At 46.3% G+C, this 18,843-nt stretch overlaps 2 protein-coding genes across 6 annotated transcripts in view; one reads left to right on the top strand and one right to left on the bottom strand.

Annotated features, from left to right (window-relative positions):
* The window catches only part of AGK (acylglycerol kinase), a 170,998-nt gene extending 155,361 nt beyond the window's left edge, over positions 1–15,637 (top strand). For both annotated transcript variants that reach the window (XM_029616146.1, XM_029616145.1), the window contains exon 16: positions 14,691–15,637. In XM_029616146.1, coding sequence (XP_029472006.1) covers positions 14,691–14,870 — 180 coding nt within the window. In that variant the 3' untranslated portion in view covers positions 14,871–15,637. The remainder of the gene's footprint in view (positions 1–14,690) is intronic.
* Positions 1–18,843, bottom strand: part of DENND11 (DENN domain containing 11) — a 177,780-nt gene that overhangs the window by 22,346 nt on the left and 136,591 nt on the right. For 3 of the 4 annotated variants that reach the window (XM_029616148.1, XM_029616150.1, XR_003858654.1), the window contains one exon: positions 16,047–16,155. In XM_029616148.1, the coding sequence (XP_029472008.1) occupies positions 16,083–16,155 (73 nt within the window). In that variant the 3' untranslated portion in view covers positions 16,047–16,082. Of the gene's footprint in view, positions 1–16,045; positions 16,156–18,843 lie in introns of those variants that run through there. The other variant, XM_029616153.1, reaches the window with a different exon arrangement.

Here is an 18,843-nt window from a genome sequence, read left to right as displayed (position 1 = left end):
ATTGGAAGATGGCCAATGTAATCCCTATATTTAAAAAGGGATCCAGGGGTGATCCGGGAAACTATAGACAGCTGAGCCTGACTTCTGTGCCGGGAAAATTGTAGAAACTGTTATAAAGTTTAAAATCACAAAACATTTAGATAGACATGATTTGATGGGACACAGCCAGCATGGATTTACCCAAGGAAAGTCTTGCCTCACAAATCTCCTACATTTTTTTGAAGGGTGAATAAACATGTGGACAAAGGTGAACCGGTAGATGTGTTATATTTGGATTTTCAGAAGGCGTTTAACAAAGTCCCGCATAAGAGGCTTCTAAGAAAACTAAAAAAATCATGGGATAAGAGGTGATGTCCTTTTGTGGATTGCAAGTTGGTTAAAAGACAGAAAACAGAGAGTAGGATTAAATGGTCAATTTTCACAGTGGAAAAAGGTAAACAGTGGAGTGCCTCAGGGATCTGTACTTGGACTGGTGCTTTTTAATATAATTATAAATGATCTTAAAAGGGGTACAACGTGTGAGGTGTTCAAATTTGCAGATGATACAAAATTATGCAGAGTAGTTAAATCTCGAGCAGATTGTGATGAATTGCAGGAGGACATTGCGAGACTGGAAGATTGGGCATCTAAATGGCAGATGAAATTTAACGTGGACAAGTGCAAAGTGATGCATATAGGGAAAAATAACCCTTGCTGTAGTTACACAATGTTAGATTCTATTTTAGGAGTTACAACCTAGGAAAGAGATCTAGGTGTCATAGTGGATAATAGGGATGTGCATTCGTTGTGAACGAATGCGCAATCCACAACATATAGGTCCCTATTCTTTGCATTCGTGGGTTCGCGAAACATTGGCGAACCCCCACGAATGCAACGAATCCTGAATAAATAAGCCCCCCACCCTCCTGACCCCCCCAAGACTTGCCTAAAATCCCTGGTGGTCCAGCAGGGGTCCTGGAGCATTCTCCTGCATTCGGGCCGTCAGCTGCCAGTATTCAAAATGGCGCCGATAGCCTTTACCCTTACTATGTCACAGGGGCTACCGGTGCCATTGGTCGGCCCCTGTCACATGGTAGGAGCACAAGATGGCAACGGTCATCCATTGCTCCTACCATGTGACAGGGGCTGACCAATGGCACCGGTAGCCCCTGTGACATAGTAAGGGCAAAGGCTATCGGCACCATTTTGAATACTGGCAGACGACAGCCTGAGTGCAGGAGATCGCTCCAGGACCCCCGCTGGACCACCAGGGACTTTTGGCAAGTCTTGGGGGGGTCAGGAGAGTGGGGGGTTGTAGTTAATTAAATTTAAAGGGTTGGGATGGGTTTTTGGGTTTTTTTAACTTTAATGGGAAACGAATACCATATGTAACTAATGGACGAATCGGGGTCCCCCGAAAACGGATGTAACAGATTTGGGTCCCAACGAATGCGAATACCGAATCAAACCTATCTGTCCCTGCTGCACATCCCTAGTGGATAATACATTGAAATAGTCAAAAAAGCAAACCCACCTAGCAGTTAACATAGGTAGTTTGGCATCATCTATCTCTGAATGCTCTTTATTTAAATGCATCTGAACTACTTCTGCCTCTATCACAACCTCTTTATTGGTAACCATATGCTTCTGAGGGACTGTTGGTTTTTCCCCCATGTTTTTGTTTAAAAACTGCTCTTTCTCCTTTTTAAATATTAGAGCCATCCTTTCCGAATAAGCTCTCCCTTCTCATTATCTAAAGTCCCTTTTTCTGTACTACAGCTTCTTCCAGGCTTGGCCTGCTTCTGGAGTCCTGCATGTGGAATAGAATGCATCTCTGAGAATGCTACACTGGAGATTCTGGATTTCAACTTTCTATCTAAAAGCCTACATTTGGCTTCTAGAACCTCCCTGCTACACCTTCCTATATCATTGATACCCACATGTTCCAAGACAATTAGGTCCTCCCCAGCACTGTCTAGAACAGTGATGGCTAACCTATGACAGAGGTGACATGCCGAGACGTTTTTGCTGACACGCGCAGCGTTTCGTGGACTATCAGGAAATTATTATTATTTTTTTTTTTTTTATCGGCTGCGCCAAGCCGATAACCCAAAAACACAGCCCGACCCTTTAAAATTAGTTTTTAGTATCCCCCACCCTCCGGACCCCTCCACCACCCCAATGCCCCCAGGCGCAGCGACAGGCAGATGGGCAGGGCCGTGGTGAAGCTCACATCACCACAGCCTGAAGAAAAAGATCACGTTTAAACACGCTGATGCTGCTCCTCCTTCCTGCCTGTGCGGCCCCGGAAGTAAACATTGCCGGAGCTGCATGGGCAGGAAGGAGGAGGAGCATCAGCGCGTGCAGAAGAGGAGCAGCGTTTACGGGCCACCACGAATCCCAAGTCGCAGCAGCCCGAGAAGAGGAAGAGGCCCGGTAGCAGGGCCACCGCGGCCCGAGAAGATCAGGGCCGCTGCAGAGCCCATCCTGCGGCGACCCGCGAAGAGGAGGCCCAGAGGTGAGAGAGAGGCTGAGGGTCTGTAGAGGGTGTGTGTGTGTGTGTGTGTGTATGAGATGAGTTGAGAGATTGTGTGTGAGAGTGAGGACCTGAATGTTTGCAGAGAGGGCATGTGAGAGCCTCTGTATGTGTGAGAGAGACAGCATGTGACAGTGAGAGCCTGTGCTTGAGCAAGACAGCATGTGGGAGTAGAGAGAGCCTGTGTCTGTGACAGTCAGACAGCATGTGCCAGTGAGACTGTGTGTATGAATGATTGTATGAGAGAGAACATATGAGAGTGAGAGCCTGTGCTTGAGCAAGACAGCATGTGGGAGCGAGAGAGAGCCTGTGTGTGTGAGAGACAGACAGACATGCCAGTGAGAGACTGTGTGTATGAATGATTGTATGAGAGAGAGCATGTGAGAGTGAGAGCCTGTGTGTGTGTGAGAGAGAGAAATGCATGTGAGAATGAGAACCTGACTGTGTTTGAGGGAAGAAGATGGAGAGAAAAGAAACAGAAAAAAATAAGAAAGGGAAGGTTGAAAAAAAAAGCCTGTGACCAACCAATTAGAAAACTAAGATCAGACAGCAAAGGTAAAAAAAAAATAAAAAATTACTTTTTAGTGATTGGCACATGTAATCTTTGGGAATGTGCAAGAATAGCACTTTCTCTATACGGATCTCACAATGTACGAGATCAGCATGGAGAAAGTGGAAGCCCATGGGGCCTGCACAGAGGAGGCAGCAGAATGGGCTTCAGTGTCAGTAGCAGCAATCGGCACCTCCCCAATAGCCATGTGGCAGCAGTGACAGTGGCAGCAGAGGAATGAGAGTGGTTCTGAGGTTGCTGGCAAAAGAGAGGGGGGTCTGCCTTTAGTGTGTGCATGTGTATGAATGGGACTCTGCCTGGGGGTGTATGTGTGTGAATGCATGGGTGCCTGCCTGGGGGTCAGTGTGTGTGTGTGTGTGTGAGAATGACTGGGAGCTTGCCTGGGTGTGTGTGTTTGTGTGTATGTGAGGGAGCCAGTGAGTGTGAGAGCATGAGTGTGTATGAGAAAATCCAAGGGAGTAAGAGTTTGTGTGTGTGTGGGGGGGGGGGGTGTGGAGGGGGAGAGAGTGTCTTAGAGCTTGAGAGTGTGTCAGTGTCTGTGAGAGCGAGAGGTTATGGTGGGTAAAAGAGCATGAATGTGTATGTATGTGACAGTGTATGTGTGAGAGAATGGACATGTGTATGTGTGTGAGAGAGAGAGGATAACCTCCTAATCCTCGACAATATCAGGGTGACTGGAAATCAAGAGCTCCCACAGAAGGGGACAGCAGGGGCTTTTTAAAATCCTTATTAGTTTTAATTGAAGATTTAGCCAATGAAATTCAGCAACAAAAAGTCACTAAGCAGGTAAGGTAAAGAATTATTTGTTTTTGCTTTATTAATAAATACAGTACATATATTAAAAATATAAATTTTGTTATTAATTAGAGCTACATATATCACAAAATTATGGATTTTTCTAGAAGTGACACATCACCCGAGATATACTCGGTTTTTTTTAAGAATTTTGACCCACTGAGCTCAAAAGGTTGGCCATCACTAGTCTAGAAGCCAATCTAGGTGGCATATGATCTGCCACTTTTGTACCAGGCAGGCAAATTACCAATTTTCATGACTACCAGCCACCCAGCTATCTATATGCCTAATGATTTAATTGCCAACTACAGTAGTTGTTCTGACCCTTCCTTCCTGGGCACATGTCCCTGAAGACACATCCTCATTGTGAGAGGACAGTGCATCACCTGGCAGGCAGGTAGGTCCTAGCTACAGGATTCTTTCCTTACACACTGGGTTGATGTTCTTGTAGGCAACCTTACTCTTCCAAAGCACATAGAAGCTGCCAGACTGGGACTGCTCTACTATGTCCCTGAAGCTCTCCTCTATATTTCTCTCTGTCTGCCTCAGCTTCTCCGGGTCTGCCATTCTAGCCTCCAGAAATCAGTATATTTCTCTGAAAGCCAGAAGCTCTGCACTGGGTGCATACACACAACCTCTCACCAACTGGTATATAATAATATATGTGATACTTGATGTAAAACACTGGATAGCCCCCTTCTTTCTGCTGAACTGCTATTTGCATCTTAATTTTATTGAGTTGTTATTTAAGGCTACTAAGAGTAGGAATGCTTAAAGTAATGTAAAGTCCTTTAAATTTCTGTGGTGTATTTTAGGTTAGTTGTCAGTGACCAGCAAGGTGAACAAGGTTAATTGTTTTATAAAGATAGGGTTATTCCCTGGTTTTATCTAAATCCCTAATTGACTCTGTAGTGAAAATGTCCCTCGTATCCTTTTAATTGGGATAACAGTCTATAAATCAGAGAATGTGCTTGGGTTGGGTGGAAGATGGGGAGGGGGGTTGGGCAAGAACACTCAAAGATAAGCTAGTATTTTTAAATGCTAAGACAAGAAGACAAAGATAATCTAGTTTTTTATAATTATAAGACAACGATGCCGGGATAATGGAGAAATTACTTACCTGATAATTTTGTTTTCCTTAGTGTAGACGGATGGATTCAGGACCAATGGGTATAGTGTACTCCTGATAGCAGTTGGAGACGGAGTCAGATTTCAATCTGACGTCAAGACCAGTACATATACCCGTGCAGGAAGCTCTGCTTTTCAGTATTCTCCTCGCAAAGCAATTGTGGATATATGTATGTCTGGATAATTTGATTAACTTGGTTAACTTTGTTTAACTTGATAACTTGAAAAACGTGATCAACTTGAACTGGTTGACGTGGACTATAGCTGGTGACTACCAGTGCCCTCAACCGAGAAACGCTGACACCCGGTAACTATGGGTGTCCTAGCTGAAGGGAAGCTACCTGTGGCTTACCTGTGTTTGTCCTGCTCTTGGGAATTGACATCCGAGGTTTTCGTGCATAGTGGCAGCCATGGGCGGGATACTGAATCCATCTGTCTACACTAAGGAAAACTAAATTATCAGGTAAGTAATTTCTCCATTTCCTAGCATGTAGCAGATGGATTCAGGACCAATGGGATGTACAAAAGCTACTCCTGAACCGGGTGGGAGGCTGCCCGTGGCCCACTTAGTACTGCCTTTGTGAATGCTGTGTCCTCCCGAGCTTGAACATCCAGGCGGTAGAACCTGGCAAAGGTGTGAATGGAGGACCATGTCGTCGCCCGACAGATCTCAGTGGGTGACAGCATCTTTGTTTCCGCCCAGGACACTGCCTGGGCTCTAGTGGAATGGGCCTTGACTTATAGAGGTGTGGAGGCTTGCCTGCCTCTACGTAGGCCACCTTGATTACTTCTTTGATCCAGCAGGCTATGGTTGCCCGCGAGGCCGCTTCCCCTTGTTTCTTCCCACTGTGAAGGACGAATAGGTGGTACGTCTTTTGTACGGGTTCCGACCTTTCTAGGTATCGGACTAGGAGTCTGCTGATGTTAAGGTGGCGAAGACAGCGAGATTCTTCCAAGTCCTTATGCTTGTCTGGAGATGGCAGTGAGATGGTTTGGTTTAGATGGAAGTGAGAAACCACTTTTGGGAGGAAGGAGGGGACCGTGCGTAGCTGTATGGATCCCGGTGTGAACCTGAGGAATGGTTCTCAGCAGGATAGTGCTTGAAGTTCGGAAATGCGATGGGCCGAACATATTGCCACTAGGAATGCTAGTTAGGAGTTGTAGAAGCAGACCTCAGATAGGTCTGAAGGAGGCTCCCGCTAGGAAGTCTAGTACTAGATTGAAGTTCCATAGGGGTTCCGGCCACTTTAGGGGTGGTGGAATCTGCTTGACCCCTCTCAGGAAGTGGGAGACATCTGGATGAGATGCTAGGCTGGTGCCTTCCACTTTGGCTCCGAAGCAGGCCACAGCAGCCATCTGAACCTTGATGGAGTTGAGAGACAACCCCTTCTGTAATCCATCCTGCAGAAATTCCAGGATCGTGGGAATTTTGACTGTTTGCGGAAGGATGTTGCGGTCTTTGCACCAAGCTTTGAATATTCTCTATGTATGTAGGTCAGTGATGTGGAGAACTTGCGTACTCGGAGCAAGGTGTCGGTCACCACCCTCAAGTATCCGCTGCTCTTCAGGCGTGTCCTCTCAATGGCCAAACTGTAAGAGAGAATAGAGTTGGGTCTTCGTGGAGGATCGGGCCTTGCTGGAGCAGATCCCCATGTGGAGGTAGAGGGCTCCCCGTCACGAGTCTTCACATGTCTGCACAACACGGCCTTCTTGGCCAGTCCGGGGCCACTAGGAGTACTAGCCCCCTGTGGTGGTCTATCTTGCAGATGATCCCGCCCAGTAGTGGCCACGGGGGGAAAGCGTATAGCAGATCTTCCTGTGGCCAGGTCTGGACGAGGGCATTGATCCCTTGAGATTGTGGTTCTTGTCTGCGACTGAAGAAGTTGGGAACTTGGGTGTTGGACCGGGTTGCCAGGAGATCCATGGCCAGGGTTCCCCAGTGGTTTACTATCAACTGGAAGGCTGTGGTCGACAGCTTCCATTCCCCTGGGTCTAGACTTTCTCTGCTGAGGTAGTCCGCAGTGACGTTGTCTTTTCCCGCGATGTGGGCGGCTGAGATCCCTTGTAGGTTTGCTTCCGCCCACGCCATTAGAGGATCTATTTCCAGGGACACCTGTTGGCTTCTGGTTCCTCCTTGGCAGTTGTTGTAGGCAACTGTCTTGGCGTTGTCTGATATGACTCTGACAGATTTGCCCCGGAGTCTGTGACTGAATCGTATGCAGGCTAGTCTGACGCCCGGGCTTCCAGTCTGTTGATGTTCCATCCCGACTCTTCCTTGTCCCAATGCCCCTGAGCCGTCAGTTCCTGGCTCCCCACCCTCGTAGGCTCACGTCCGTAGTGAGCAAGATCCAGGTTGGTGGGGATAGCCTTACTCCCTTGCTCAGATGGTCTTCTTGTAGCCACCATTGGAGCTGGTTCCGCACCTCCTCCGGGAGCTGCAGGCGAACGAAGTAGTCCTGGGACATCGGGGTTCCACCGTGACAGGGAGCACTGTAGCGGTCGCATGTGAGCTCTTACCCATGGGACCACTTCCAGGGTTGATGTCATGATGCCAAGGACTTGGAGGTAGTCCCATACCTTTGGACGAAGACTTGTTAGCAGGTTTTGCAATTGGTTCATCAGTTTTCTTCTCCTCGTAGGAGGAAGAATGACCTTGTATTGTCTGGTGTTGAACCGAACTCCCAGGTATTCTAGGGACTGGGAGGGCTGTAGACAGTTCTTGTTTGTGTTGACAACCCAGCCGGGGTTCTCCAGTAGAGCCTTGATTCTGGTGGTCGCCTGAAAGCTTTCCTCTGGAGACTTTGCCCTGATCAGCCAATCGTCCAGATATGGGTGTACGAGGATCCCCTCTTTCCTCAGTGTCGCCGCTACTACCACCATAATTTTGGTGAACGTCCGAGGGGCTGTGGCGAGCCCAAAGGGTAGCGCTCGGAACTGGTAGTGGTGGTCCAGGATCGCGAAGCGCAGGAAGCGCTGATGCTCGTGATGGACCGGGATGTGCAGGTATGCTTCTGACAGGTCCAAGGATATAAGGAATTCTCCCGGCAATATCGCCCTTATGACCAAGCACAGGGTTTCCATGCGGAAGTGTGTGGTACCCTCAGGTAGCGGTTGACAGACTTGAGGTCCAGGATGGGCCGGAATGTTCCCTCTTTCTTGGGGACGATAAAATAGATGGAATAGTGCCCAGTATTTTGTTGTTGCATGGGCACTAGCATTATGGCCTTTAGGGCGAGTAATTTGGCCAGTGTGTTTTCCACTGCCGTCCTCTTGGAGGGTGTGTGGCAAGGAGATTTCATGAACTTGTCCAGAGGAATGTAGAGGAAGTCCAGATAGTATCCCTCTCGAATGATGGTTAGGACCCATTTGTCCGCTGTTATTTCGACCTATCTTTGGTAGAATAGGGCAAGCCTGCCCCCTATGGCTTCTTCCTGTGGATGGGTCAGCTGATTCTCATTGTGGGGTGCGGCTGGGGCCTGTACCACAGCCGGCTCCCCTCTTGTTGTGTTTGTTCCGAAAGGACTGGCTCCTGCCTGCGGGGCGAGGGGCTTGATATATACTCTTATAGGATCTGAAACGCTGTGATCCTCTGCTCCTAGGTAACCTGGGAGAGGGGTGTTTGCTTCTTTTGCCCTTGTCCTCCGGTAGCCGAGGTACTGGGGATTCACCCCATTTGTCAGCTAACTTCTCCAGTTCGCTTCCGAACAGGAGATCTCCTTTAAAGGGCATTCTCATGAGTTTCGTCTTGGAGGTCGCATCGGCTGACCAATTTCGGAGCCAGAGTTGCCTTCTGGCTGCCATTACGGATGAGACGCCCCTGGCTGAGGTGCGTACCAGGTCAGAGGTTGTATCCGTGAGGAAGGATACCGCTGGTTCTAGTGCTTCGCCAGGCGTGGTGACATTCTTGGTCATGGATAAGCAGGCGCGTGTTACCACGGCACAGCAGGCAGCAATCTGTAGTGACATAGCTGATACGTCGAATGACTGTTTAAGGATGGATTCCGGACATCTGTCTTGGGCATCCTCGAGTGCCGCTCCTCCCTCAACCAGGATGGTAGTGTGCTTTGTGACCGCGCAGACCATGGCGTCCACTTTGGGGAACACTAGTAGTTCTTTGGCTGAGGGTTCCAGTGGATGTAGGGCTTCCAGGGCCCGACCCCCTCTTTGAAACTGGCCTCCGGGGCATCCCATTCCAAGTTGATCAGCTGTTGTACAGCTTGCAGCAAGGGGAAATGACGGGAGACCTGACAGAGCCCTTCTAGGAGAGGGTTCGTGTTTGGTTCCTCTGTGGCACTTGTGCCTGGAATGGTGAGCTCCTTCAAGCTGAGAGCCACGAGATCTGGTATCTGTTCTTTGGAGAAGAAACACCTCATGATTTGATAAGGTTCCGTTCCTGGAGGTATTTCCCCTTCCTCCAGGGGGTCTTGATCCTCGTTCGAGGTGTCCATGTCCCCTATGTGAGGCTTTTGGCCGGGGGGAACACGTCACTGGAAGGCCTGGAGGGCCCTGGGAGTCAAGGGTCCTCTGGTGGTGGATGTGTCTGTGCCATCGGTGGTGGTTGCATGTGGACAAAGGTGTGTAGACCCTTAAAGAATTCTACCCAGGACAAGGATCCTGGGTCTAGGTTAAAGGCCGCTGCGTTCCCCAGGGCCCCCTGTTTGGGGGAGGATCGTGCTGGGGATAGAGAGATCCGGGGTACTATCGGTGGATCCAGATTCCTCTACTGGCTGGGGAGGGCCTTGTCCGAGTTCTCCCAGAGCCTCCTCGCACTGTAGACACAGAGCCGTGGCCTCCTGGTGCTGCGCTGCTCTTATGTGGCAGGCTGGGCAGAGGGCTTGTGTCTTGGCTTTCTTGGCCGGTGGTGCCATGGTTTTGTGCGTGTAGGGCGTTGAAACCCTGGCCTGTGCATTTAATGTGCGCACCGGGAGGCTTAGCTATGCGCTCCGGGTGTGCCCAAGATGTGCGTGTAGGCTGGGATGCGCGTGCCGCTGTATGCACAGCTTTAACTTGTGCGCGAAGCTGTGCCTACAGCACCTATGCGCGCCCCGCTGTGCGGACAAGTAATTTGTGCACCCAGCTCGACCCTGTGTGCACGGTTCAGTTAGGCGAACAGAGTGGCGAAATGGCATCTGTGACCACGCGAGCAAGATGGCGACCACCCCAGAGGGTCTCCATGTGGGAGAACGCTCATATCCGATCGGGGTCTAGCCCGGCCTGGGCTGCTCAACCCAATGGTACAGACGCCAGCAGGTGATCTGTGCGGCTATCCCAGCCTCGGAGACCGGAGACTTAGAAAAAGTTTTCTACCTTACCTTGTCTCTGCGTTTCCCAGTTTCGTTCCGGGCAGTCTCCGGCTGCGGGGGGCGAGGGAAGTACCTTCGCCGCTGCGCTTGGTATTGCACCCGCTGCCTCTCAGCCACTCCCGTTGCCTGGGGCTAAGTCCACGCCGGGAACCAGCTGCCGGACCGAGGCCTACCTCTGAGGGATCTCGTAAATCACCTCAGGAAATCTCAACTGGGGGAGGGACCCTTAGCTATCACCGCAGGAGAGCGGGGCTCGTCTGGAGAGGTAAGATTTCTTCTTTGTTTGGAATTTTTCTTTCTTCTTTGGTTTGAATACTCTAACGCTGAGCAATCGTGTATAGAGTCCTGAACTGCTATGGAGACGGAAAATACTGAAGAACAGAGCTTCCTGCACAGGTATATGTACTGGTGCTGACATCAGATTGAAATCTGACTCAGTCTCCAACTGCTATCAGGAGCACACTATATACCCATTGGTCCTGAATCCATCTGCTACATGCTAGGAAAACTAGATTTTAAAATTAAAGTAAATGAAGACTGGTATATTAAATTTACCAAACAATCTCTCTTCTCCCAAGCTTTAAGTTACAGAAGACCCAGGTTTGATTCCTAAGTCCGGTGATTGGTGCTTAGTCCTTGGACTGGATAGGGGTACAACTGTTAGGAGGTAGTGAGGCCTAGCCATTTCACATCACTGATATGTGATGGCCAAGCTAATAGTCCATGCATATGAAGCTCCTCTGGGAGATGCAGTCTGGGCCTTTGACCAAACTTTGTTGCTCAATTGCTAAGTGAGATTGGTGAGGAGAAGGCACACACAGCTATAAATAAAAGCTCATGGTTTGGTTTCAGTTAACAAGAAGAAGACGGAATATACTGTACTAAAAAAATAGCATAGAAAATGAAAGAACTAAAAACACTATTAAAGATGAGTCAACAGTAATAAAATATGTAAAACAAATCAAAAGTAAAAATCTGAAAATATTTTTTGATTGGCTTTGAAGTGATAAAAAGCATATTTATTTATTTATTTATTTATTTATTTATTTAACAGTTTTTTATACCGACCTTCATAGTAAATAACCATATCGGATCGGTTTACAGTTTAACAAAGGGAAAAACTAGAGTAAACAAATTCAAGTAAACGAAAGATAACAATAGGAAGGAATAAGTCAAAGTTACAAATCAACAGGGGGAGAGAACTTGGAAGCTTACTACAAGCTGGAAAGAAGAAAGGCCGGTAATAAAAGTATTGTTACCATAGAGTGTACGAGTTATAAAACTTAAAAAACTGTGCTTTACCCTGAAAGTCTCAGAGTCCATTTTTTTTTTTTTTTTTTGTTTTCGAGAAATTCGAGTGCCAGACCGGGTAGGAGTGAAAGGCCAACTAGTAATTGTCTGGTGGTTCAGGGAAGGCTTGGTGAAAGAGCCAGGTTTTAAGTCTTTTTCTGAAAGTTAAAAGGCAAGGCTCCAGTCTGAGATTTGAAGGGATACTATTCCAGATAGATGGGCCTGCTAACGAAAAGGCTCTGTCTCTGGTCGTGGCGAGGCGTGTGGCTTTAGTGGGGGGAACATTGAGCATGCCTTTATGAATATCTCTAGTTGGTCTGTTAGAGGAGTGGAGTTTGAATGGTATTTCCAGGTCAAGTTGAAGTTGATGATGGATGGTTTTGTGGATTAAGGTGATTGATTTGTATAGAATTCTGAAATTCACTGGTAACCAGTGTAGGTCCCTGAGTATGGGTGAGATGTGTTCGCAGCGGCTGGTACTGGTCAACAATCTTGCTGCCGCATTTTGTATCATCTGCAGAGGTTTGGTAGTGGATTTGGGGAGTCCTAGAAGAAGGGCACTGCAGTAGTCTATTTTGGCGAACAGTAGCGCTTGGAGGACTGTCCTGAAGTCGTGGAAGAATAAGAGAGGTTTAAGTCGTTTTAGTACCTGTAATCTGAAGAAGCAGTCTTTAGTTGTTGTGTTGACCATTTTCTTTAGGTTTAGTCGATTGTCTAAAATCACCCCAAGATCTCTAACCTGCTTACAGGTAATGTGAGAGTTTAGTGGTGATGGTGGGGGGATGTTGTTATCATTTGAGGAGATGAGGAGAAGCTCTGTCTTAGAGGCGTTGAGGACCAAGTTTAAGCTGTTGAGTAGATTGGTGATGGATAGTAGGCAGTTATTCCAATGGGTGAGGGCTTTTGAGATTGATTCTGTTATGGGGATTAGAATCTGTACGTCGTCTGCGTACAGATAATGAATTAGGTTGAGATCTGTTAATAGTTGGCTGAGGGGGAGGAGGTATATGTTGAAAAGGGTTGGGGATAAAGAAGATCCTTGTGGTACACCAAGATTAGATTTTGTTAGGGGTGACTCTTTATTGTTAATTTTGACTTTGTAGGTCCTATTGCTGAGGAAGGACTTGAACCAGTTGTGAGCAGATCCGGAGATGCCGATATTAGCTAGGCGGTCCAACAGGATGGTATGGTTGACGTATAGAATCATTGCCACTGGTTATTGTGTTTTTATATCTCTGAAATGAGCCCATGGGATGTGTGAAAAATGTTTTTGAATTTAATACTTTCTTGATGAGGGTTCTCTTCCTGCAGATCTTGTAATAAAGCAGTGATTCATTAAAGTTGCTGGCTGGTAGTGTCTGACAATTTGAAAGAGGTGAAGCAGTATGACAAAGGATAGTTAAGACCAGAAGGATGCTGGGCTGCATAGAAGAGGCATAACCAGCAGGACAAAGGTGGTGACAATGCCCCTGTACAGGTCTTTGGTGAGGCCTCACCTGGAGTGCTATGTTCAGTTCTGGAGAAAGGATTTCAAAAGGAATAGACAGGATGGACACGGTCAAAGAAAGACAACAAAACAGTGTGTAGTCTGCACCTGAAGACTTAAGAGATGAGACTAGAGGACATAAATATGTATACCCAGGAGAGGAGAGAGATGATACAGACTTTTAAATATCTGAAAGCTATTAATGTTGCACAAGAATCACATCTTTTCTGATGGAAAGAAAGCTCCAAGGGTTGTGGGGGTAGATTCAGGAATATTATCAGGAAATATTTCTTCATGGAAGAGATAATGAATGCATGGAATGCCCTCTCAGAAGAGGTAGTGAAGACGAGAATTCAAAAACTTTTGGGATAAGCACAGATGATCCCTAATGAATAATGGATAGAAATAATAAGGGATAACCTGAATGGGGGAAACCTGCACCAAGCTTCAAAACTTGCTGGGCAGTCTGGATGGCCTACTAAGGTCTTTTTTTCTTCTTTAATTTACTACCTTACTATGTAAAGTAAATGTGCCTATCCACATGATATTCATACCAAGACATAAGAACATGCCATACTGGGTCAGACCAAGGGTCCATCAAGCCCAGCATCCTGTTTCCAACAGTGGCCAATCCAGGCCATAAGAACCTGGCAAGTACCCAAAAACTAAGTCTATTCCATGTTACCGTTGCTAGTAATAGCAGTGGCTATTTTCTAAGTCAACTTAATTAATAGCAGGTAATGGACTTCTCCTCCAAGAACTTATCCAATCCTTTTTTAAACACAGCTATACTAACTGCACTAACCACATCCTCTGGCAACAAATTCCAGAGTTTAATTGTGCGTTGAGTAAAAAAGAACTTTCTCCGATTAGTTTTAACTGTGCCACATGCTAATTTCATGGAGTGCCCCCTAGTCTTTCTATTATCTGAAAGAGTAAATAACCGATTCACATCTACCCGTTTTAGACCTCTCATGATTTTAAACACCTCTATCATATCCCCCCTCAGCCATCTCTTCTCCAAGCTGAAAAGTGGGGAGCTGTTCCATTCCCCTTATCATTTTGGTAGCCCTTCTCTGTACCTTCTCCATCGCAATTATATCTTTTTTGAGATGCGGCGACCAGAATTGTACACAGTATTCAAGGTGCGGTCTCACCATGGAGCGATACAGAGGCATTATGACATTTTCTGTTTTATTCACCATTCCCTTTCTAATAATTCCCAACATTCTGTTTGCTTTTTTGACTGCCGCAGCACACTGAACCGACGATTTCAATGTGTTATCCACTATGACGCCTAGATCTCTTTCTTGGGTTGTAGCACCTAATATGGAACCTAATATTGTATAACTATTTTTCCCTATATGCATCACCTTGCACTTATCCACATTAAATTTCATCTGCCATTTTGATGCCCAGTTTTCCAGTCTCACATTTTTCATGAGGTTAGAGATAGTAATCTTAGAAAGCTAAATTCTACCACAGGCTGGACAATCAGCACCTGTAGAAATACAAAGAATTTAAATTGAGCCTCTTGCCTAAAAGCTATACTCAAGTAACAAAGCTTGCTGATTAATAAAATAATATTCTTTCCTCACCCAGGGTACAGAGGGTTTTTTCAGCATTGATGCTGAGATGTATGAAGCCATGTCCGTGGAGGTGACCCTACTGCCCCGGAAGCTGCAGTTCATGTGTGATTCGAGGAAGAAACGGGAGCTGCTGCAGCACAGAGAGACTCCACATCCAAGAACAGAAATCCCTCTAGATCATCCTCACAGCTGAGGAAATGCCTTTGATGTGGTGTCAAGCGTGTACCTTTCATTAACATGTACTCCTGGGGGACTTCTATGCAAAAAATTAAAATTTCTGCACATAGTGTTTTAAAATTCTGCAGATTTCTTTGTTCAGGTAATTCAATATAATCACTGTCTTTAAGTAATAATTATCATGCCATGCAGAAAAATTTTATTACTCAAAGATATCCTTTTTAATTTTTGTACAGAATTTTCCCATCCCAGATTGCTATTGCCCACCCCCCACACCAGCTCAGCTCTTGCCCCTCTAATTCTCTACCCCTTTGGCTTGAGCCCCTTCCCCAGAACTGATCTTTCCTCCACCTCCCCTTAGGCTCAGTCCCCCAGCTCACTCACTACCTCCTCTGTTGGCACCTCTTTCCCCTTCCCCCCCCTCGCAGCTTTCTCTCTGTACCCCACCAGATTCTTCCCACCACCCCCAGAAAGACCTACCCAAGCTCAGACTCCTCCCCCCCCCCCCCCAGTTCTCTAGTTCTTTCAGTCCACCCTCCAACAAAATCCCCAGCTTTCCTCTCCAACCCTGACTATCCATGCCCAACTTTTTTTCTCTGTTCCCTTTTCCTCCCTACTCCCAGCATTCTCACCCTCACAAACTTGGACTCCCTTTAACCTCCTCCAGTTTCCCCACATGCTAGGAATATCCCAGGTTTCTCTTTCTCCCCGCCCTCCCAAGGCTTGACGCCCGGCTCCCTCCCACCTTTCCCCTATCTCACCGTCTCTTTCAGGTTCCACCAGACCTCCCACTAATCCTTCTCCATGGACTTCACAGACTGGGACAGATGCAGTAGCCTTCTCTTTTCGAGCCTGCACAGGCCAATCCACCACTGCTCCCTTCTCTCTTGCAGTCTGTGCAGGCTGACCCCCCAAAGCTACTTCCTCCTCTTTTCTGTCTTCTGGTCAGCACCAGAGGGGAATTCTTCACAAATTCTGCATTAGATAGATTTCCCCCAGGAGTAAATAAAAAAATGCAGTTGCATTGAAGGTGCATAATCCAGCATAGCTCAGCAGTTTAGGGAAACCAGAAAGCAACATCTTATAACCTCAACACAGCTACAAGTAGGATAGATGAGAAATTCTGCTGTTAAGAGTGAAATAGTGTGCTTGTTTCAGTCTTCAGAATTAGAAAAATGTTAAAAATCCTCACCTTTCTCTACTTTCTGAAACTGTACCTATCCCCATGTTAGTCAGAGTAACAACTGCTGCCTGCACCTCTCCACAGTTGGATACCCAACTTCAGTCTGGTTTTCATCCTTCTGAAAAAGATAAAAGTGAAGAGCAATTAAAATGTGAAAACAAACTATAAAGTGCTTGTGATTAAACACAATTTAAAAACTTTGATTAATTAGATTGTAAAGATGAAAGCCTTGTATACCCTTTAATTGCCTTTTGTCACTGTAAGTTGTTATACTTCCAGTGTCCCAATATAATTAATGTGCGGTGAATATTGCTTTCCCCATTAAGGGGTAGATTTTAAAACTTATGCGTGGGCATAGATTTGTTCGCGCAACCCGGCACGAACAAATCTACGCCCGATTTTATAACATGCGCGCACTGCCATGCGCATGTTATAAAATCCAGGCTTGGCGCGCGCAAGGGGGTGCCCACATGTGCACCTTGCACACACCGAGCCCGAGGGGAGCCCCGATGGCTGTCCCCGTTCCCTCCAAGACCGCTCCGAAATTGGAGCGGCATTGGAGGGAACTTTTTATCCGGCCCACCCCCCAGCCCTACCTTAATCCCCCCTACCTTATTTTATTTTATCTTGCGCACGCTGGCCAGTTGCTGGCGCGCGAACCCCCAACAGCCAGAATGGAGGAGGGCTCGGGACACGCCCCAGGACTGCCGTCACGCCCCTGGACCACCACTTTTGAAAGCCCCGGGACTTACGCGCGTCCCAGTGCTTGCGCACCCCGCAGAGCCTATGCAAAATAGGCTTGGGGCGCGCAGGGGCATATTTTCTTAGGTTACACGCGTAGCCTTTGAAAATCTGCCCCTAAGTGTCCTCACTGTATACTGTATTTATATACAAAATAAGGTACTGCCACACAGATCTTACAGTCACAAGACTGTTGGCTGAGCTGCACAAAATCAGTGAGCGGTGGACCTTTATAAACTAATACAGACTGGGCACATTTCTTTTGCCCTATTATTTGTAAGACAATTAGTGGTGGTTTTTCTCAAGGTGCTTCTGACACAGATTGGAAATATGACAAGATAAAGAGAGAGAAAATGATGTCTCAGCAGTCACTTACAATGGATTATAAATCATTAGGGGTTATTCACCTAATTAAATTATTCAGTTAACTAACTAACCTATTGCCAGCCACTAATTCAATTACAGTGTTAGCAAATACACACAGTGGAATAATACCACTGCAGCTTGTGAGGAAACTTTTCAGTGGCATTTATCTTTTAGTTAAAGAAAAAAAATATTGATTATATTTTTTTAGAAGGTGAAAGTGCTTTATAAAGGGAATATGCACTATTGGCCAGGACCAGTCACACGGGAGGTGAGGGGTGGGCCCCCAGGACCTGGATTCTTTTCTTTCTGCCTCCTGCCAGCAGAAAAGCAGTTCTTACCTGAATTCTAAACCATATAGTACTGAGTAATCTTGCAGATGAAGCTAGCAGAGATGGTAGCAAGTGTAGGTATGAAGCTGACAGATTGAGAGGGGGGGGGGGGGGGGGGGGGGAGGGGGAGACAGCCAACCAACCAACACCTCCCTAAAGTCAGCCATATTGATGTCATTACCAGTTTGTTTTCAATATGCACACATTAGCCCACTGCCAACAGGATATATGTATTTGTATCCTTGTCAGTTCATCTATAACAAAGGCTTTTCTAATCCTGAAAAGGTCATGTTAGTTTGAAAATCCATGCTGATTGGCAGTCCAAACACATTGCAATGTAGGTTCTGCTGTTAGTTCAGAAAAGGAAATAAAAAAGCTGCTTGCACAGAATAAAATACTGCTGCTGTCAGTAGATGGGTCCCGTCATGCTGGGGGCATAGCAAAAAATAATTATGAAAAAAATAAGCAGCATCAGCGCCTTCCATCTCCTCCCATCTTCCCACACCAAGAGATACCACCTCCGAGTCAGTAGTAGTAACAGAGAGCCCACCCAGACCCTGTTCTTTTGGAGGCCTACCTGAATCCCCTCTGACCACCAATGTAAGAAAACCTTTTTTGTTTTACTTATTCAACAGTGTAGGGGAAAAATGAAAGTGAGTCAGCAAGCGCGTGTACGAGCATGTGTGTGTGAATACATTAGAACATGAGTGCGTGCATGAGAAAGCATGTGTGTGAGCATGCAAGTCAGGAAGCATGTTTGTGAAAGTGCTTGTGAGTGAGCATATGAGAGTGGATATGAGAATGACTATGTGTGTTAGAGAATACGTTTGAATAGAAGAGAGGAGAAAGAAATTTTGTGCATATCCCCCACTCTTGACTAACCAATGATAATTTCAGTATGACTGGAAACAAAAGTTCCCAAGTATGGAGAGGGGGGATTTATTTATTTATTTTTTAAATCTTTCTTAGTTTTAATTATTGGGTGTTTGATATTCATGCTGTTTTCAAATATTTTATTGTTTGAGAATTGTAAAAAATATTTAGATTAATTATTAATTAATGGATGTGTTATTTGTTATTTATATAAATATTTATAGGCCATCTACTAGGTGGTTTACATAAAAAAAACATACATAATTAGGGCAGAAGTGACATCATCTCCCGGAATGCTAGCCTAATCTGACCATTCCCATCTGATGTGATTCTAAAGCGAGTTTTTAAAGTCAGCAACTCTAAGAGTACAAAAAGTAAGATCCCAGATGGCTAACATATTGGGATTATGGTGACCAGCAAGAAAAACCCAGAGGGTAAGAGGATTTTTGAACCTTGAGCTGAGGCAGGGAGTCGCATGAGCTAGTCGCAGTCTGTGC

Source organism: Rhinatrema bivittatum, chromosome 9, assembly GCF_901001135.1.
Source record: "Rhinatrema bivittatum chromosome 9, aRhiBiv1.1, whole genome shotgun sequence".
In the NCBI taxonomy this organism is placed as follows: Eukaryota; Metazoa; Chordata; class Amphibia; order Gymnophiona; family Rhinatrematidae; genus Rhinatrema; species Rhinatrema bivittatum.
This window is presented reverse-complemented; position numbering and strand designations above follow the sequence as displayed.